The 22,196-nt window shown below is 44.5% G+C and overlaps 1 protein-coding gene across 1 annotated transcript in view; it reads right to left on the reverse strand.

Annotated features, from left to right (window-relative positions):
- The window catches only part of LOC128333811 (zinc metalloproteinase-disintegrin-like NaMP), a 54,721-nt gene that overhangs the window by 12,523 nt on the left and 20,002 nt on the right, over positions 1-22,196 (reverse strand). The window contains exons 5-11 of the mRNA XM_053269822.1: positions 21,040-21,116; positions 19,011-19,206; positions 13,946-14,008; positions 10,018-10,089; positions 7,116-7,285; positions 4,143-4,227; positions 2,211-2,341 (exon numbers count right to left, since the gene is read on the reverse strand). Of these exons, the coding sequence (XP_053125797.1) occupies positions 2,211-2,341; positions 4,143-4,227; positions 7,116-7,285; positions 10,018-10,089; positions 13,946-14,008; positions 19,011-19,206; positions 21,040-21,116 (794 nt within the window). The remainder of the gene's footprint in view (positions 1-2,210; positions 2,342-4,142; positions 4,228-7,115; positions 7,286-10,017; positions 10,090-13,945; positions 14,009-19,010; positions 19,207-21,039; positions 21,117-22,196) is intronic.

The following is a 22,196-nucleotide window of genomic DNA, read 5'->3' on the forward strand; positions in this document are numbered from 1 at the left end:
GCATTATGGGATACCTGGAGGCCGGGACTCGTTTTCCCAGCCTCCAGTGGCCTACACTACTGGAAGGAGCATGGCTCATGTAGGCCAGGGCTCCTCTTGCAGATGTTGGCCTACAACTCCCATAATCCCTGGCTATTGGTTATTGTGGCTGGGGATTATGGGAGTTGTAGCCCAAAAACAGTTGGGGGGGCTTGGTGTAGGCACATGACGGTGTACCGAAGAGGAGAATATAGACCATCTGGGGTAAGGTAGGTCCAACCCTCCTTTCTCCCCTGCCCACCTCTCCCAACACTGCCAAGGTCATGTGAACAACCATAATATCTGTGAAGGGTTTTTGTGAGGTCTGACTCAGTATATGGCAGCTTCCTATGTTCCTATGCCCCTTCACCCTTCATTAATACTGATCTTCTGTTTCTAATCACAGCTTCCTACGCTGCAAAGCACTTTTTTTTGTTAAAGGGAAATGTTCAGCTATCTCCTTCATAATATAGCCCAGAAACGTAAGGAATTAGAACTCAAATTAAGAGAAGTCCAGCACCCTCCACAGACATGTTGTAAAAGGGAAGACATATTCATGTACACTGTCCAAAGAAGATCTGGAAATCCCACCTCCCAGTGCCTCACCCACTTCCCCTCGCATGCTACTCACAGTTACAGAGTCTCTCCAAAGAGGTGGATGCCGTGAACATAATGAAATACACTTCTATAATTGGCAGCCTGGGGCGCTCCAGGGTGCCAACCATGGAAGCACCTGACATGAAACTTATTGCATTGATTTGTTCAGTTGAATGTCATAACCATGAGCAGAGCAGAAGGGGGAGTGAGTGGTGCACCAGGGATGGGACTTCTAGACCCACTCAGGACAGCATACATTTGAAGAGGCTATTTTATGACAGCCATTCGCTACCAAATTCAATTTAAAGTCCTGGTTCTTACCTTCAAAGCCTTGTGGGGCTTGGCACCTGTTCCATTATCTATTTTAGTTTGCAATTTTAAATGTAATTTTTGATTGTAATTTTTAACGTTACTTTATTTACATGTCATTGTACACCTCCCAGAGTCTTTGGAGTGGGCAGTATATTAAATGCTTCTAATAATAATAATGAAAAATAAATATCATGCATCTTCTGCAAAGCCACTGTGGTCGCAGCGAAAAACCAGCTGGAAGACCATTTCCCTACTCAGTGAGGCTATTCTCTTGTCTGTACAGACAGGTGGTTGGGTGGGGAAACGGGTTACTCCTACCTTCCCCTCAGACCATCCTTAAGAGTCTCATGGGCATATTGTCACATGCCCATATAATCTGTGCTGCTTCATGCAGCATGGATTAGCGGAGGCCAGAATTTGTTTCCCCAGCCCCCAGGAGTCCCACTCGTCGTGTGTCCCGCACAACGAGCATGGTGCCTTAGGGGATTCCCCTGGGAGTAAGGCTCTAGGTGCCCAAGCATTTCCACAACCCCATTAGGACTTTCAGGTTACAGTCCAAAACAGCTTTTCCCCTTTACCAACATTGACTTGCTTATTATTTTTTATGTCACTCTGCCTCCAAGCGGTTCAGGGGCATACAGGTTTCTCCTTCTTTTAATTCTCACAACAGTCCTGTGAGGTAGGTTAGGCTATGAGGCCATGGCTACCCAGGTCTACCTCATCCCCATCATGAATGAAAATCCCAACCTGCACCTCTTCAGTCCTCATCCTCATGCCAGCCACTCCTCTGCCTCCACCCCATCCCTCTCCTCCCAGGTGCCTTCAATCACTTCCCCACCTGCTAAAATAAATTGCACTTTAATTTTACCCCCAAGCAGAGTGGAGAAAAGGACATGTGACAGGAAGGAGCCCAGTAGGAGGCACAGTGTCAACAACCTCTCCCACTGCATCACTGCCATTAAAGGTAACAGTAAATACAATTAACAGTGAGATTGCAATCTTAGCAAATGTAAGAATAGTTTCTGTTTCCCTTATGTCAAGTTACCTGGCAGTATATTAACATATTTTATATCTAACTTGGCCATTAAATTGGTTTTCTAGAAATACCATAACAGGGACTAGTTTCTGTAAGCATCAAGTTAAGCATGTAATTGGGCCTCAGGATAAGCAGAACACTCTGCTGCAGAGGAGCTGCATAGTTAATTCCAAATTTCTTAAAATCAGTAACCCTGAAAAGCAATCACAAGATTTGACAACTCTTTCAGCATGTACAGTAGCCTCACCTGATATGTGCTGCCATGATGCAAGATTTGGCACTGCATGAACAACCCTTAGTATCATGATTCATGCCAAAGTTATGACCCATTTCATGGGCCATAGTAGCACCAATTGCAATTGCGTTGGTGTTGTGATCCTGCAGAAAGGAAAGCAGTGGATTCGTTGTCAGTTTGCTAGGAAACAGAAAGTGATGGTCCCATTAAACAGCTGACATTTCTCAGAAAACATTCATAGAGGCATAAGAACATAGGAACCTGCCTTATATTGAGTCAGACCATTTGTCCATCTAGCTCAGTATTGTCTACACCAGGCCTGCTCAACTTAGGCCCCCCCAGCTATTTTTGGACTGCAACTCCCATAATTCCCAGCCACAGTGGCCAATAGCCAGAGATTATGGGAGTTGTAGGCCAACATCTGCAGGAGGGCCGAAGTTGAGCAGGCCTGGTCTACACAGACTGGCAGTGGCATCTCCAAGGCTGAGCAGCCCCATCCGCTAAGAGGAATATCTTACTGTACTTACTGTACTTACTGTACTTACGTCTAAGCAGGGTCCACATGCAAACCAGGGTGGACCCTGCTTAGCAAAGGGGAGAATTCATGCTTGCTACCACAAGACCCTCTCTCCTATCCAGCTCTCTTATCTGTATTCACTGCAGATAGCATATTCAACAGCATCATCTTTATTTCATAGAACTTTTGCCCACTGACCTTCCATGAGGAAACTCATAAGAGCAGTGTTTCTCAACGTTTTTGGAGTCATGCTTTCTTTGTGCGCAGTTTCCCGGACTAGCAGTTAGTAAAAGGGTCTCCCCCACCCCCAAGCTCCCCCCAAAACAATTTCAGAACTCATTTCTAGGCAGGCAGCCCTCACTGCTGGGATAACACTCATTTAGCTTCCTTGAAATGAACGTTATCCCAGCAGTGAGGGCTGCCTGCCTAGAAATGAGATCTGGGGAGCTCCTAGCAACAGTGGCACTCACCGGCTCAAAATTGTGTTTTGGGGGGATTAATTCCTCATGGACTAGCACGGACTGGCACTCAACTCCTTACGGACTGGCTCTGGTCCATGGACCAGTGGCTGAGAAACACTGCATACAAAGGACTCCTAACAAGAAACTGACCAATCCCAGCTTGACTTAATTGCTGCATCAGGGCTTTTTCCAAAGGAAAATTTAGATCTGCACAATGATATGTGCAGAGTGAAATTTGCTCGCTTAGCATGTGCCACTACAACACACACCTACACATTTTCCTTGTCGGTGAACAGAGTCATATCCCATGACTTTGTTGACCAGAGTCACATCCCATGACAGTAAGAAGTGGCAAAAAAATCCTCAGAACGGGGAATCTGACAGCACTCTTGCAGAATAGTGGGTGATATACATTGAGTAGCAGTGGAGTCTGTGGAAAGCATCTTTGGCAGGGGAAAGAGAAATGGGTACATTTGATGAGGGTCCAGGTTCTAGAGAAGCCTAGTCTACTCACTTGATTTTCCTCATTATCATTAGTCACTTTTTATGTCCTCTAACATCATGCCACTTTTGCAAGACTTCAGTTTTTGAACTGCACGAATGTATTTTTAGAACTGCACATTTGCTCAAAGAACCGCAAGGTTTGTGCCTGGTTGCACATTTTTAGAAGGCCTGTGCTGCATCATGGGCCTTCAGATCATGTTCTGGGATCTTGGCCAGCATAGTTCTTAACTAGCACCACTTCCCTTGGCTATTATAATGTTGTGAAGAGATTAAGAATTAGCTGTGGGATGCTCACTCCTACCTGTCATCTACATACAAAAACAATAGCTCCCAGAGAAGGGAGCCATGGCAGTCCAATCTGTTTAGCTTCACAACAGAATACCTCTAAGCCTTCTTTGTCTCTGTCTCAGACCTCTTTCCTCTTAATGCTACCAAATACTCAATTCCAAAATCACAGCCAACCTGAACAACTCCCACGGAGTAGGCGCTGTTACACATAGTTCCAACGAATGACAATCCTACTGTCGGTCCAGTGAAATCAATACCCCTGTAAGAAAGATGGGAGAAAAACCAAGTGTGGGTTTTCTTGCAAATAAATAAATAAAAATCTATGATATCTGTGATTGCTACAGACAAACAGAGCCACTAACTCTACTTGGTATATACTAGTATTTTTAAGCCCGTTAAAATAATGGGCACTAGTAGACCTTTGGGGCCAGCCTCCTCCTCCTCCTCCTCCTCCTCCATACCTCCTCCGCCGACTCCACCCGGCCGGTCCCACCGCCTCCTCTGGCCGAGGCTGTGGTTCCGCCGCCGCATCGGCCGCACCGCGTCCTCCTCCACCCAGCCGGGCCAACCGTCTCCTCTGGCCCCACACACTTGCCTCTCTTCCCCTCCCTCCCACCCCAATCTCTCACCCTCCCCTCCCACTCAGCCTCCTGCCCCGTCCCTCCTGCCCTCCCCCACCCCACTTCCTCTTGCCCCTCCCCCTGCCCCACTCCCTCTTGCCCTTCCCCTGCCCCACTTCCTCGTGCCCCTCCTCCCCCCACCCCACTCCCTCTTGCCCCTCCCCTCCCCCCACTCACTCTTGCTATTCCCCCTCCCCCCTGCCACACTCCCTCTTGCCCCTCCCCCCTTCCCCACTCCCTCTTGCCCTTCCCCCTCCCCCTTGCCCCACTCCCTCTTGCCCTCCCCCCTCCCCCTGCCCCACTCCCTCTTGCACTTCCCCCTCCCCCACCCCACTCCCTCTTGCCCTTCCCCCTCCCCCCTGACCCACTCCCTCTTGCCCTTTCCCCTCCCCCTGCCCCACTCCCTCTTGCCCTTTCCCCTCCCCCCTGCCCCCCTGCCCCCTCCCCTTGCCCTCCCCCTGCATTTTTAAAAGTTGGCTGCTATCGGTGAAATGGAGGGCTTTATGGAGGGCTTAATGGAGGGCGGACGCAGGCAGCTGAAGGCGCTAAAAAGAATAGAGGAATTTGGCTGGGGAGGCCAGCGGCGCCTCTTGAGAGCCGCTGCAGCCTCCTCGGCTCCCTCTTCACTCGCTGCGCTTTTGCACCTGGGGAGGGTCGCCACCCTTTCAGGAGCCGCCGCCATGCGGGAGATGCTGTTCAAGGACCACTTCTGGGTGACGCTGCGGCGTGGGTTTCAGTCCGGTGGACAGCCACCGCTCCCCCCATTCCCACCTTCTGCCCCGGTATCGGGGCCCACTGCGGGCTGCCCGCCCGCTGCCGGGTTGGCCCTGCAACCACCACTCGTCGCCCTGCCGCCGCCACCGCCATTGGCCCCAGTCGCTGCCGCCATCCCCCCCCCCCTGTGGCAGGGCTGGTCCCGCCACTGCCGCTTCTGCCCTGCCCACAGCCTGTCCGGTCATGGCCCCAACATGGCCGCCTGGTGCCTGCGGCCGTTTCTCCCTCGGTCCGGTCCGTCCGGTCCGGCTTCTTCTCGGCCCACCGCTCTCCTGTGGCCTCAGCGGCTGGGCCGGGCCGGGCCCGCCGCCGTCTCTGTTCCCTGCCCCAGTCTCCGGCCAGGCTGCCTCTGTCCCCCCGTGATTTCCCCTCCTGGCCCTGTCTCCTCCTCCCGGTCCCAACATGGCTGCCTGGTGCCTGCGGCCGTTTCTCTCTCGGCCGTTCTGGGCATGCGCTCCACGCATGCCCTGAATGGCCGAGGGAGACACGGGCGCAGACACTGAAGGACACGGGCGCACACCCAGGGACTTTATTATAGAGGATTGCAGTTGTGATGTCTCTCAGAATCAAGCTACCCACATGCAAACTTCATGGAAAATCAGGGAACCCTCCTCAGTGATAACTGCAGGGAGCAAATGAGAAATGGTGGGGTGTCTGGGTTTAATTTGATTGGTGATGTGGTTTTGCCTGCTACCTGCAGGAGCTGGGATGAGAGGCAGAAAGTGGAGGTATAGAAGCAGCAGCTCTCTTTTAGTGTGGATGTAAGGGTGAAGCACCCTGCCCACCCTCCCACTGGGTTTACCTGAAAGCAGCCTAGACTATGGCTGGTCACCCTTAATGGGATCCAAGAGGGAATTTTCTCTTCCTGCTCTGATTGGCCACTGAGCAGGAGTATTTCTGCTTTCTTCAGGTGGTCTGCTCTGTGCAACCCAGAACTGGGCTCCTGCGGGCTGCACAACCCTCGGGGACCTACTTTTGGGTCACATCAGGGGGAGTGGGGGATAACTGAAAATCACCCCCTCCCCAGCATGAGCACGTCAGAAGTGGGGGCTGCTAGCAGTGTGTGCCTGGGTTTCTTCACCAAACATATGCACCATACTGTACATCATTTCTACAAACGTCATTTCTAATGCAATGTGTTTGAGATGTATGTGCTTGGGGAAAGAGGATGCATGCAGTAATACCATAAGGAAAAGGACATTTCTGATATCTGAGCATATCTGACCATGTTCAGAGTGCTTTCTCTTCACTGCTGGGCAACTGCAACCTGTCACAGACTTTGAAGCAGGGTTTTCTGTCAGGAGAGACAGAAGGGCTCCCTCCCTGCTGGCTTAATCCCCCACCCTTCTTTGTCTAGAAATTAAGCACTGCATTTCCATAGGATCATAGGAAGCTGCCTTCTACTGAGTCAGGCCTTTGGTCCATCTAGCTCAGTATTGTCTACACAGACTCGGCTTCTCCAAGCTTGCAGGCAGAAGTCTCTCTCAGCCCTATCTGGAGATGCCAGGGAGGGAACGTGGAACATTCTGCATGCAAGTGCTCTTTCCAGAGCAGCCCCATCCCCTAAGGGGGATATCTTACAGTGTTCACCCATGTAGACTCCCATTCAAATGCAAATCAGGGTGGACCCTGCTTAGCAAAGGGGACACTTTATGCTAGCTACCACAAGACCAGCTCTCCTCCTTCTGCCAAACTTTATCCCAGTGCTGCTCACCTGGATGCACCTGTTCCCTTTCACTGCTGCAATACATACGTGAGTAACTGGGCATTATCATTCTTTTTCCGCTTCAGCAGGTCAGCCTTCCTCCACTTTGAGAACCGATCTAAGGTGACGCCTGCTGCTTTGTTCACTTCAATCTTATCCCCATCTGACCAAACTTCAAGGCCGATCAATGCTATGTGAATGTTTATAGGTTTGTAAATCTGCAGGGAAGGCAAACTGTCATCAGACAACCAAAAAGAGCTTGAGAAACATTCCCAGCAAACACTCACAGTTGATAATGGACTTTTCACCTTAAGCGCAAATGAATCCGCACTAGGGGTGTGCTCAAACTGTTTGATCCCGAACTGTTTTGCCTCAGAACAGGCCGGTTCGACAACTCAATCACGAATCAGACTGGAGGCAGTCCAGTCCACGATCGAACCAAACCGAGCCTGGTCAGTGGTGGGCCGGTTTGGGATCGTGGGGCTATGCTTGTAAAAGGGAATCTGGTGATGAATCCTTGCAACATCTTCTATAGGGCGGTTGTGGGGAGGCAAGAGGGCACTTTTAAAAGTAGATTACAGTTCTTACTGACCCAGCTGCTGCCGCCACCACTCCAAACACATGATGCTCCCTCCAGCAATTTGCTTGCAAGGTGGCATGGTTCCGGCTTCTGTGGATGTGGTCCTGTCTGGTCAAATGGACAAGACCTGCCTGTCGATTGAACCAAACCGGTTCACGGAGCAGTGGTTCGGTTCGTATTTGGTCTGAATTCAAACCGAACCACAAATTTTGATTCGTGCATACCCCTAATCGGCACACTTTTTAAAATACGGATGTTGGAACCAAACGATACATGACATGAGAGATCTGTAAAGAATCTTCCAAGGTATTTCTTTATTTAAAAATAGACATGGAGAAAGGAATTGTGTTGGGACTAATCTATTCCTCCAATCTCATTGACCTCCAAAGCTACTACTGGTTGTGGAGTAGATGATATAAGACTATATAAATGTGAAACGGGCAAAAAGTATAGGGCTTCCAGTAGACTATACAGCGCTACATATTAGCTCAGCATAAGGCAACTTCTTTTATTCAGTACTGCAGTATAAAGTTTATATAAGATGGAAAGCAATATCTGCTTTTCTTTTTTGTAAACCTGGAATGTTGAACCCTTCATTGATTTACTTTTAATACAGAATGATCTTTATTAAAGATTTGGCCTTCGGGTAACTTGGTCAGTGTAATTTCATCTGGCTCTTGGCAGCTCTTCCAAATTTTAATCGAATTATAGGTTTGTTTGGCTTTTTAAAGCGGCACATCTGCCTGCCAACTGAACAAAGGCTCAATTTTCATAATGGTGATTCTCTTCTCTTTAGCAGGGAGAGAGCAACTGACCCTGTTAATAAATGGTAGCACAACATTCCTCCAGTGTCTACTGCTGGTGTGAGGAAGGAGAGCTGGTCTTGTGGTAGCAAACATGAATTGTCCCCTCTGCTAAGCAGGGTCTGTCCTGATTTGCATTTGAAAGGGAGACTACATGTGTGAGCACGGTAAGATATTCCCCTCAGGGGATGGAGCCACTCTGGGAAGAGCAGAAGGTTCCAAGTTCCCTCCCTGGCAGCATCTCCAAGATAGGGCTGAGAGAGATTCCTGCCTGAAACCTTGGAGAAGCCGCTGCCAGTCTGTGAGGACAATACTGAGCTAGATGGACTAATAGTCTGAATTAGTATATGGCAGCTTGCTATGTTCCTATGTTCCTACCTTGCCTTTCCCTTTAGGTTGCAAGTGCTTTGTGGAGAGGGACCTATCATCTTCTTACTCTTTTACTTTGTAAACTGGTTTGAGGACTTTTTCATTGAAAAGTGGTATATCAACAATTGTAATAATAACAATAATGTTGTTATTGTCTACAGTTTTACTCAAAAGAGAAATGAGATCAGGTTGTAAGGACCAGAGACTATCCACGCTGTAATTATTCACGTCTATTTCAGATATTTCATAGCATGTGCAAAATGAACACTTGCAATCAATGCTCTGTCAGATCCTAGATGCTCCAAAACTGGTCTGACTAATCTCCAAAACTGGTCTGACTAATCACTGTAGATGGTGGATTCGGAGCACTCACTCAGGGATCCCTTTATGTTACAAAATAAATGTATGATCTCTGGATCACTTTCTAGAAAAGTTTTCAACAGTGTGGCCCCTGAGGATACAAAGAGCCCTTTCCCACGGTTGAGTGAAAGGGCTTGAGGGCAGGTGGTGGGGCAGACAGCAGAAGCTCACATTCCCCACAGATGACCCACGTGGAGATGCTGGGTGAGCGAATTGTGCACCCAGACGATCCACGGCTGCCACGGTCAGCGTGGAGGTGTGGGGGTTGGGACCTATCATCCCAGCCCCCAGAAATCCCACAATGCACCACACAAGTGTGAGGTCCATTGTGGGGATCTCCCCAGCAGCTGGCGGGTGCCCATCAGTGTTTCTGGCTGAAAGCAGCTGACGCTGAACACAAAGTCAATTTAATGAGATTAAGGGAATGTTAAGGAAGCTTGTTTAAGAGCCCGGCTTCTGAGCTGGGTTTGCCACCAACTTGGCTTCTCTGGGAGCTGCATGGCTCCAGGCAGTTCCCATAGGCTGCCAAGGCCAGTCTGAGCTGCCCTAGCTTGGTCTTGGCTGCTCATAAGAGCAGCCTCAAACTTTACTAACAACATGAGAAAGAAATATTTTACTTGTTTGTTTGTTTAATTTATGTATCACCTGACTCCAAAGGCTCCAGGCGGCAAATTACTCAAAAGAATCCCATTGAAGTTAGAAGTATGATGCTTAACTTGTACAAAAGCAGGCACAAGTTCCAAATCACTAGTTTTTATATGGAGTCATTTCTTTGTCGTTCCATCACAGTAAAACCTTGTGTTCTTTTCTCCCCAGAATCTTTGGCGCAATATCTTACCACATTGATGAAATTGACAATTTCAAATACTCTTGACCTTACACCAGTCATATTGCGACTGTACTTCCGAAACTGCAAAAAAAAATAATTTTTTTAAAAGCCTGACTGCATTAAGCATGACTAGGAAACAGTGGAGAGAGGGAAACAGTCTATGGTGGGAAGGGAAGCCAACTAACAGAAACAATTCGGCAATGTGAAAAAACCAATGGACCATCAGGAGAGAAGCTTAATATGCCTAAGAAATCAGGTCAGATTTGTCATATTGGATTCTAATCAGCTCATGGTCTGATCAATATACCTTTTATAAATAGGATTGTAATGGAATTATGAAAGCTTTGTCATCAGTCCCACCAATATCAGCTGCAGCATCCCAACATCATAGGATTCTGGAGATGGGAGGAACCTTGTAGGTCTCCTGGTCCAACTCCCTGCTCAGTACAGGATGTATTGTTGTCCTAAATTTATCCCATCTCTGCATCCCAGGACAACTGAACATATGTGAAACGGATATAAATGTAGCGTGTTAACAAGTTCTGTATCCCATGAACATGCAGGCAAAAGATGGCAAGATAAGGTGAATTCCTTATTCAGTTCCTAGTCTTCAGTTAATAACTTAACTAGATATCACGGACTGCTTCATATGGAAACTTATTGTGCCAGCTGATCCTCCTTATCATGCAAAACCCCCGAGTGACTCAAGGAGTACAGTAAAAAATGCATAGTGAACTTAGATTTTCGCCTAAACAACTTGTTTATATTTTTGCAAAGAAGCATTTCTTCTAAGAGTGTGGCTATATATGGAAGTGGAATAGCACTGGGCATAAAGAAGGAAGTAACTAACGCTTGAACTGACCTCAGTATAAGAGCAATTTCCTTTAAACTTATTTGCACATATTTTGGCTGTGCAGAGAGAGCTTTGATTCATAGCGTGTTTTTGAGATTATGAAACCATCTTGTGTCTTTTTAAAAAATGCCCACTCACAGCCTCTGGAATTATTTTGAGGGTGAATTTGCTTTGGCAAAAGTCATGCTTGAGGTCTGTGTCCTGATGGTCCCATAGGCAAGGACTAAAAATCTCCTCTACCCATTGTGTGTGTGTACAGATTGTGGAGTTGAGCAATGCATTTTAAAAATCTTCCATGATTCTGTTGATTTTTTAATTGAATTTTGCACAGAGCATTGTAAGTGTGCACTTTGGTGCAACTTTCACATTCTTCAGTTCATCTAAACTCCCTCCCCACTGCATGGGCACATTGATAAAACACTGCACAAATAGAATCTTGAGGTCATTGTATAGTTGTACAGTTAACTGCTTCACTGCCTCCTACACACTCCTCCTCCTCCCCTCTTTCCAGCTTATTCTCCGCCGTTGGGCTTCCGCTCAACATGCATAAGGCTGAGGCTGTCTGGAATGGTAACGTGTGCAGCTTGATGTCAGCATAAAGCCTCCGCTTGCTTTTCCTGCCCTGCTGACTTTGTGGTTAGACTGACACCACTCATCTTAACTGTCAAGGAGAGGGGAAGAAAGACGGGAGCAAAAAAGAACCCTGTGACAAACGCAGACCTCCATCACCTTGAAGAGAGAGCATCACTCCGCAACATCTAACAGACCCTCCCTTCACCAATTCCCTTATCTTATCTGACACAGTAGATTAGAATTAAAATTAGAATACTCTTTGAACTACGGACAGGTGTGAGACCCAGAGTCCTGGGCCCAGCTCACCCCCTCCCTTATGGCTTTAAAGCTAGAGGGGGAAAGCCTGGCTAGTGTTCAACCCTTTCCCATCTGCAAATGGGTGTTCAGTGGGACAAGCTGTAGAGATTAACGCTCCCTCAGCCAAAGACCTGCCTACTGATAGGCTAAGGTAAAACTCAGTGCTAGTCAGTCAGTAAATGCTCTTTGTATTTTCTTTTGAATTCCTGTGTGCCTTTCTTTACTTCCATTTTCAACCTACCTTACCCCAAATCCATATTCTGTGTGCAACCCTTGTTTCTTAATAAAGTTCATATACTTAGTAGTGGCTTCAGTCTGATTTAACAGGTTCTGGAGGCTTACTTGCAAAACTCTTCCCCATGTGCCTCATAAGGTCATTCGCTACTGTTGAGTTGTTTTCAGAATAAAATCTTGTTTTCTAGAGCTGGGTTGTGTGGACTGTGGCTGTGCAGTGCCTATAAGTCCCCAGCCAGACAGTTCTAGCTGGTTGAAGCCGTCTAAGCCTGGTCAGTGGCTTTAGATCCATCTTCAACAGGTGGCAGCCTACCTTGAAGGAGTGGCGTGCTCCTAGATGTGGGATCAGAGCAATCTCTCTAATGCGGGTAGATCCCTGGAAAGCATAGAGTCACCCCCGCTTCATCACAAGCCCCAAATAACAAAAGAGTTGCAGAGGGAGCTAACAATCACTGTTGGCTGCTGGCAGTGAGAATGTGCATGCACATCTGTGTTTGTCTGCCACATTCTGTAAACAGCCCTGCCTGGTCAGAGCCCCCAACCCCAGCAAGGCTGTGTCTGGGTGGGTAAAGGGCACATGTGGGGTTTGGGGGATTGCCCCGAATTCCCACCCCCTCAGGATGGCCCTGCGTGTACCCCTGTGCAGTGGTACCACAAATAATTTGATACACAATTTTGCAATATAATAAGTTCAAGTTTTGCTTTTTTGAAGTGTTACATGTGCATCAGTGATACACCATAGATAAATACAATCGTGTCACGTGTACACATTGATAAAACTGTAAAAATAGACAGGCAAAGATCAGATTAACTTACAATGATCCAAGGTCATCTACAGGGGGATAGAAAGGGGTTGGTTTCTTCCTCTCGTTTTTTGACCAATTAATCAAGCCAATCCAAGATTCAAAAAATTGAACTGGTCCTCCCAATTCAATATAATGGGAGGACCAATTCAATATAATGGTCATTCCATTATATTGCATTGAAGAATTTGGACACAGCAGGAGCAGAAACCAAGGGTGCAAAGCCAATTCTCCACGGAGAATCTAGGGGTTGGTTTCTTTCCCTCAGTTTCTGTCCCTACAGTATTTGGGCTCCAATTCAGATGCTGCAATGGCAAAGACATAGGGTTGGGCAGGTCAACCTATAGAAGGCCTAGAGAGATCTCTATCCTTATAAATGTGAGTCAGCGAAGAATTCAGGGGCCTCTAAAGGTTGCTTCTTCTTTGAGGAAAGCTTTAATAAGATCTCGAAGCTTATTTCTGAATCTGGCTTGGGGAAACTTCCCCAGTATCACTAGTAGGGATGTGCAGAACTGGTTCAAATAGAACTGGCCTGGTTTGACCAGTTTGGACTCAAGCTGGACTGAGCCCCCACAAAGCGGTGCTAGTCCAAGTTCAAGTTGAACCAGCCCCAGTTCTAATGGAACCGGTTTAGCGGTTCGAGGGGACATGCTTGTAAAGGGGCTTCCAGTCAGGATTCCCCTTTACAAGCATGCCAAATTGAACTGGTTCGGCCCAGTCCAACCGACCCAAGTGCAGGTTCAACTCGAATTGAACAGGCCAGTTCAAATTCAGCTCGAATTCGAACTGAACCACTAGAATCAGTTCCGTGCACACCCCTAATCACTAGAAATGTCCTGTAATTCTGATGGCTTTTAAAAATAACAGGAAAATGCATAGAAGTTAGGTCTATCTTCAATGGCTATTACCCCCGGTAACTAAATTGAGCCTCCTTAATGGGAGTAGTATATCTTTGAATGCCAGCTGTTGGGCAAAAACAAGGGATTACCTTCAGCCATATGCCCTGCTTCTCAACTTTCCAGAAACCTCTACTGAGTGCTGTTGGAAGCAGTATGCTAGGCTAGATGGAACTTAAGACTGCACTAGCAGAATAAGGATCTAGTAGCTTCTTAATAAAGTACAGTAAAAATAAAGCTGTAAATCATTTAAAAGGAAAAGCATTCATCTGTAGACTTACCACTGTGTTGTCTACAGCTACGTAAAGTTCAACATACTTTTTGGCCTTCAGGTATGCCTGTTTCTAAAACAACAAAATAATGCATAGCTTGTTCAAACATTTGTTGACAGGAATCTGGATCATAAGATATTCTAAAGGCTGTGCTTTTTCCACTTAGTCAAAGCATGTGTATAATAGGACATTGCTTAGGCTACAGCTTGCTAAAGGTTCTGAATTTAAAGAACATATAAGATTTCATTTCTTAGCAGTGAAAAAATAGTAGTTTTAGTTTTTATTTTGCATCTGCTGAGATATGGAGATTTTGCACGGGAAGTAGTTTTGTTGAGTCACTTCCTCCATATACAAAACTGCGTCATGCTTGTGGATTCCAAATTGTGCCCAACTTCAAAACACTGAAATGCAAATTCTGGAGATCTGAACTTCCCCTGCATATTTGGGGGATCCCAAGTGGGGATTTTCACTAATTTTATACCAGCAGAGTTTATTCATACAAACCACAAGGGCAGGATCAATGATCAAGTGGGATTTTGGAATACCTACCCTGTAGGTATTCTTTTTTAGAGCAGGATATAATGATCCTGCCCTTGTGGTGAAGGCACAATTGAATCAATACAACATGTTGTGCAATATTGCCCTTTCTACAAGGATTCCTGGGATAGATTTATAACACCTTTATTAATGGATTCCCTGGATAGATTTTTTTAAAATGGGGGGGTAAACATAACACATAACATACAGTTGTTTATAACAGAACAACAAGCATTATGAGCAATTCTCTGGGTAGAGGTGATGAATTCGACAGTTCATTACTCTTAACAGATAAGAAGGCAGGCAATTATGTAGCAAACTTTTGTGCGACAGCAGTTAAAACCTGGCAACGGCTAACTGGCCAGAGCAATTTACGTCTTAGTTAAGATCAGTGTTGAATTAAGATTAGAGCTGCCAAAGCATTCTATATGCGTTAACCAGTTGTTTTAATTTTAATTTGCGTTTTCTATCTGAGCATTGTAACTGTTTAAATATTTGATCCTTGATGCTTAAAAAAGATATGATGATGGCCATATATATAACCTAAAAGATCTCTGAAACAAGGAGTAATGCTTTAGGGTGGGGAACCAGAATGTTTTCTGAAAAATAAAACCTTAAATCTACTTTTTTTGAGGCTGCTTCCGCTGTTGCTTCTGTGTTATCCCTTTTAATTCTTCCTCCTGGCACATGTGAACCCAGTCAGTGAGGAACCACATAGTAAATGCCGTGACCCTATGCAGCCAATCAGATTTGGCTACGAGATGACATTCCTGGTGAATGACCAAGGATGGGGATTTCCCTCCCCTACTGGACGAATGGCCAGCCCTCATAGCTCAGTTACAGCCAGGGCAGGGCCAGAAGGGATCAAGAAAGCAACTGCTGGTAGGGGTGCACACAATACCACCTGGCCCAGTTCCGTTTGAGTTTGAACCGAACTTGAACCGCACTGGGCTAGTTTGGTTTTGGCCCATTCTGAACCACCACCCACCCCTGGTTTGGTATGGTTTGGTTTGGTTTGGTGGGGTTTGATGAACATTTTTTAAAAAAACCAAAATCTTCTTTTTTAACTTACCCCCTCTGGGGGGCTTCTCCAAGGTGACAGGGGGGATCCACAGAGATTCCCCGCCCCCCCCGCCAACCTTCCTTTTCCTAAAAATCACCCGGTTCGGGCATCTTCTGCCCTTTCTAGGCCTATTCCCTGGTGCGGTGGCCATTTTGGAGGCCGCCACACCAGCTCAGTGGGACCCAGTTTGCACACTGAACACACCAATATTCACACCGAACACACCAGTTTGCACACCAAACACACCAGTTTGCTAGTACCAAAGCAGTTATGACTCATTTTTCACTCCTCCAGTTCCTCCATGCTACTGGCTCATGGGAACATAGCAGAGAGCTGGCTTTGTGGTAGTGAGCATGAATTGTCCCCTTTGCTAAGCAAGGTCCACCTGGGTTTGCATTTGGATGGGAGACTATTTGAACACTGCAAGATATTCCCCTTAGGGGAGGGGCCGTAGCTCAGTGGGAGAGCATCTGCTTTGCATGCAGAAGGTCCCAGGTTCACTCCCTGGCAGCTCGGAAAGGCTCCTACCTGTGATCCGGTCAGCCACTGCCAGTCTATGTTGAGAATATTGAACAAGATGGACCAATGGTCTGACTCAGTATGAGTGTTCTTGTGTTTCTGTGTTCCTATGGCAGGAAGGACTTCTGACATTTGGCCCTCATAGGGTGTCATTGTTGTCATTGTGCTTGCATGTGAAGAGGACCAATCAACTGACATCCAAGCATTGTGGTTTCTCTTGGTTGCCTCCTGAGAGACTGCTTGTGTTAGATGTTGTAGAAGCAATGTTCTGCCTAAAATGTTATTTCTATTTCAGACTATTCCTATAATCAACACTTTAACTTGTTTTAAGCAACGACAGAAGGATATAACTAAGTTTGTTTGGCAAGGGAAAAGACCAAGAATTAATTTTAAGAATTTAACAGATGCAAAGGAAAGAGGTGGTCTTACTTTACTTAACCTTTACTTAAGGTTGTATTTTGATGCTGTTTGTTTGACATGGCTAAAAGAATGGATAACATTAAGAAACCCTAGAATACTTGATTTGGAAGGATTTGATAGAAGGTTTGGATGGCATTCATATCTGTGGTATGAAAAAAGTAAAATACATAAAGATTTTTTGAGCCACTAAGTGAGAAGGAGTTTAATGAGGGTGTGGCTAAAATATAAAAATTGGTTGGAACCTAAAACTCCGCTATGGGTATCCCCGATTGAAGCTTTATCTTGTAAAGAAGTAAATATGCAAATACATTGGGGCACCTATAGGGATTTGTTACATTTTCAGGGAAAGGATTGTAAGTTAAAAAGTTTAACTGAAATACAAAATTTGGTTAGAGATTCGTTTCAGTATCATCAGTTAAATGAGATATACAAGAAAGTTTTTAAAGTTGGATTTGAGGATCAGATTTCGAGCTTTGAGAAGGAATTATGTGAAAATGATGAAAAATTAGTTTCTAAAATGTATAAACTGTTACTTCTGGAGGAGACAAGAGAGGAAGTGACCATAATAAAGTGGGCTCAAGATGTGGGTCGTAACATAGAAATGGCAGCCTCAGAAAAACTATGGAAAACTGATTTGAAATTTACTGCATGTTATGCTTTAAAAGAAAATTATTACAAAATGATGTATAGATGGTATCTGACACCAAAAAAATTGGCATTAATGTATAAAAATGTTTCAAACAAATGTTGGAAGTGTGGACATTCTGAAAGAACTTTTTTTCATATGTGATGGACCTGTGGGAAGGCTAAAGCCTATTGGGATATGATATATAATCAGTTAAAGAAAATATTTAAAATGACATTTCCTAAGAAGCCAGAATCCTTACTGCTGGGAATAACACAAGTAGAGTTTTCTACAACGAATTTAACATTTTTTATGTACGCTTCTACGGCGGCCAGAATAATATATGCACAGAAATGGAAGAGTAATGAACTGCCTTCAAAAGAAGACTGGCTGATAAAAATGTTGGAATACGCGGAGATGGCAGAACTTACAACACTAATAAGAGACCAAAATTTGGAATGTTTTAAAGAAGATTGGAAACCATTCTTGTTGTATCTAAAGAACTATTTTCCTACTATGGACTTTACAGCAGGGTTTGAAATTTAGTAAAAAAACTGCAGGTTGGGTAGATTAGCTGTGTTTGTAAAGGTTTAAATTTATGCTTTGAACTATTATTATAGCAAGGGTAAACTTTATAGTTGATGATTCACGAAGATATGTGTGTGGGAAGTCCACTTTTGTATATTTGTAATGAATGACAATATTACTATTGTTGAAATCAATAAAAATTGAATTTGGAAAAAAAAGATGTTGTAGAAGCAATGCTGCTAATCAAAGTTGCTCAAAAATTATGTACCTCGAAATAAAAGCCTGGACAGCACTTAATACTTTGCATAATTTTGACATCCTACGAAAATAATGTGTTGGAGGCCAACTCTGCAAAACTGCTATTGAAAGGTTCACGTAATGTGTACAGGCATGTATTTGATATCTATATTTGCATGTGCTAAACTCAAATCATGGGCTGGATTCAAAGAATGATGAGTGGTGGAAAAATACTAACAACTGCTAGTGCTATTCTTATGCAAGAGATTGCATAAGAGTTTATAATCGGGCTACAATAGGTAGGTTCTGTATCCATTTGCACAATTCTGCATGTGCTCTTCCATCAGCTCTTCTGCAAGGTGAACAGCACCATCTCTAGGTCAAGTTCACTTTCTTTTTTCACTGTTCCTGTGTAAGATTCTAGTGGTAACTGGAATGCAGCACTTCCGTGAGTGGAAGACACCTTCTGCTTGTGGAAGGGTAGCTTTGGAGCCATCCCACTGAGTGAGTTTTACGTTCCAAATGCAAATGAAATATGAAATGTTCAGCAAGGAGAACCCAAATGGTAACTATTGCAGGATCCATACCTAACCTAACGTCTCACCCACACTCCTCTCTCAGAAAATGGTGGCACCAACAGAAAAAAATTGAAGGGGGCACAGAAGGAACGAAGTGTATTTCTGAGTGGGTGAGCTGTGTCCCACATGTTACTATATTTATCTAAACCCAAGACTTCCAAGTTCTTTGATGCTATTTATAGGGGGGAGGGGTTTGTCATAAATTCAAAGTTCTCTTTCTTTTGGATAAATATAGGTACAACCTGTATTTAACCTGTATTTTTAAGGGAATCATCTTAAATTCAGAGTTGTCTTCCATTTGGGTAAATACAGTAGATTTCAGAAACAGAAATGGGGGGACAGGTGGGAGAGTAATTGCTTGACTGGGGCAGGGGGGGCTTGCCCGCTTCTGGAGCCACCTTGCTCTTAGATAAAAAAAATACCTGAGTAAAGCATTTTTAGTGGATCAATCATCTGCTTTTTAACTGACTACTTACTCAATTAGTTTACATTTCAATAAACTTGCAATTGTTTCACTTGGTGAATGAATGAACCAAACCATTCTCCACATTTGAGGATGAAACTTACTTCTGCACTTGTGCTCATCCTGGACAATTTTTTGATGGGGTCTCCGGATTCCCAAGTGGTATTAGTTACTCCGCATATCTTGGGACCCTCATCTTGGGACCCAAGATCTTCATATTTGAAGACTGCATGTTCCTCACTGTCTGAGAGTTTCAAGGGTTCAATAAGATATCTCTCACCATCACTCATGAAGTACCCTCTGTTAAAAAAAAAAGTTAAGTTGAATTTTATTGGTCCAGCCATGACCTTGATCTCTCTTAAACCCCTGTGTAAAACTTGGATTGGCATTTTGGAGCATTTTGGGCGGTGTGGAAGATAAGCAAAATGCAAAGTGAATTTCACTTGGGGAAATTCTCCCCAAAGAGAAATATCTGCACATTTTAAAGGGCAGCCAAATAAGCAAGGTTCTGCATGTCCTCAAGACTGGGACTGAAATTTCAATCATATCAGGGTTCTTTCCAAATCAAAACATGTGACAGGTTTTTTTTAAGGGAAGCTAAATGTGTTTTTATGCAACGTGTTAAATTTCTATACTGAATCAAACCATTGGTCCATCTAGTTCAGTACTGTATACACCAGTGGTTCCCAACCTGGGTTCCTCCAGATGTTGCTGAACTACAACTCCCAGCATCCCCAGCCACAATGGGGCTGGGGATGCTGGGAGTTGTAGTTCAGCAACATCTGGAGGAACCCAGGTTGGGAACCACTGGTCTACGCTGACTGGAGGTTTCAGGCAGGAGTCTTTCTCAGCCCTACCCGGAGATGCTGCCTTTGATTAGCCGTAAATTGGTTTTTGCTGTTGTTCTGCTGTTTTCAATTATTTGAAATTTTTTACAACTGCTTTAATTTGGATTTAATTCTGTTTTTATAGTTTATTTTGTAAACCGCCACGAGACATTGGCATGTGGTGGTATCGAAAGGTAATAAATAAATAAATAAATTATGAGAGAGCAGGCATTGGACCAGAAAATCCTTTGATTTAATTCAAAAGAGTTATTCTTATGTAGAATGGCTTCACTGTCCTCATCCAGAATAGATATTACCATCTGGGTGGGTGGTTATGGGATGGTGGAAAGGAAGGTAGTAGACATGTTTGTACTAAAAAAGAAAAATACATTTGAAAAATCTTTTTCCCCATGCGAAATAAGGGCAAAACAGGGGCCAGGTAGCTGAAAACAGGGACAGCTGCAACATCTGCAATAGCAGAAGACATCATACAGGAATATCAAGGAATATCAAGTGCATATTCTTCAAGCATTCCTGCATGGTAGAGACACAGTTCTGTTGACCAGGAAAAGCAAAAGGCATTTTATACTATGACTGGCCACTCCAAAGGCCACAGAGGCAGATGTTGTAGATCAGGCATTCTCAACGTTGCGTCCCCAGATGTTATTGGCCTTCAACTCCCATAATCACCAACCAAAGTTCACTGGGGCTGGGGATTATGGGAGCTGAAGTCCAAGAACACCTGAGGACCCAACATTGAGAATCCCTGTTGTAGATCACGATTCCCTCCTCTTCATACAAAGAGATCTGGGAGCAGAGTAGAAATATATATAGGGAAGTGGGAAGGGAGTGTGGAGGACTGTGGGTTAGTGGGTGTAGGCATGAGTAAAATATCCCAGGCTGACCCCAGTTTAACATGGAAATGACCTAAGATCTCCCCCCACAAAATAATATCCATTCTGAACCTGAAAACATCTCTAGTCTGAAGTCCGGAAAAATGGCCGAAATCCATTCTCATCCCCTTACATTTCTCCTGCTTAATGTAATTAAGCTGCAGTTCCTCCATTACATTCCAGAGGAAAACACTGGACTGCTGAAGGGACAAAAAACAAAACAAAAACACAACCCAAAGGCAGGGATGGGTCAGATCCTACCCAGTTCCCAACCAAGGGCATGTTGGAGTAAAAATATATCAGAGTGGCTCAGGTTAAACAAAGCCATTTCTCAGTATTGGCAGGGAGGATGGGAATAGTTTGCCTTAATAAGAGTTTGCCTTAATCCAATAGAAGGCCATTGTCTGTCTTACCTCAAGCCATGGCATGCACTGATGCTTGCAGAAGAGCTATTATCATTTTGGATGTAACCTTCATAATAGCAGTGGTCCTGTATGGAGACAGAGGTGTACAATATAATTGGACTGCAGGTTGAGAAGTACCATGCAATACTATACTACGACAACAATTCAGTGACACTGGAAGAGAGGATCAAGTCGAGTATTTTCGTGTCTGAAGTAAAAAGATCTAAATGTATTTAGTATTTCTTTTGTGTTTTGCTGGTCAAATAACCGTAACAATAAAGATTTGATTTTAATTTAGTATTTCTTTTCTCTTAGAGAAAACTTTCTTTTCTGTAACTACCACCATCAAATTGAATCTACATATATATGCTGATAGAAATCTTATCCCATCTTAACAATATTTGGATCAACATGATTACATAGATGAAGATCATGTGGATTTCTTAAAGGAGGAATTGCTGACCTCTATAATGGTTAAAAAAGAGAAGAAACATTGTACATTTCTTGCATAATGCAGAGAAAGACAGGAAACTTTTTGTCCCATGGAAATTCCAATCATGCGGTAAGTGCTGATTCACAGATGGTGCCAGTTAGAGCTCTTTGCTTACCATGTTTCATCCGGCTTAATTTTTAGTCAAGTTATTTCTCAGTGCATTTTGCTTTATCCTTTTGGTGAGAAATGTCATCAATAAATTGCCCTGTGTACTTTATGCAGTGCTTAAGAAAACACATCCAAGGCCTTCTTTGCACATGGCCTGCGTATGCAACATGCACAAGCAACGTATATCAAATGTATATGTAGTGTGCATGTTCTGTTGGAAGTTAAAGGACTTTGCGCTGTCTCTTTGCCTCAGACAGTGGAGGACAGACTAGTAAGTAGGGCTAGAGGGTCAAGACATTTGTCATCACTTCTCCACTGCTCTGATGCTATCCCTTTGAAATGTAGATTGCTAATCTCAGGGATTCAACTTCCTTCCTCTCTCTCTTCCTACCTGGCCGTCTACCTTGCAACATGGCAAGTTTCTCTCCCTGCACCGTAAGTGCAGAGAGGATGCAGAATCCATCTGCATCCAATTAGATAGTTAGATTAGAGATCCTAACTCCTCACTTTCCTATCTGGAATGGAGTTCCTTAATAAATGCCTTTTATATTAATTTGAAACTATG

This window comes from Hemicordylus capensis, chromosome 8, assembly GCF_027244095.1.
Source record: "Hemicordylus capensis ecotype Gifberg chromosome 8, rHemCap1.1.pri, whole genome shotgun sequence".
Lineage (NCBI taxonomy): Eukaryota > Metazoa > Chordata > Lepidosauria > Squamata > Cordylidae > Hemicordylus > Hemicordylus capensis.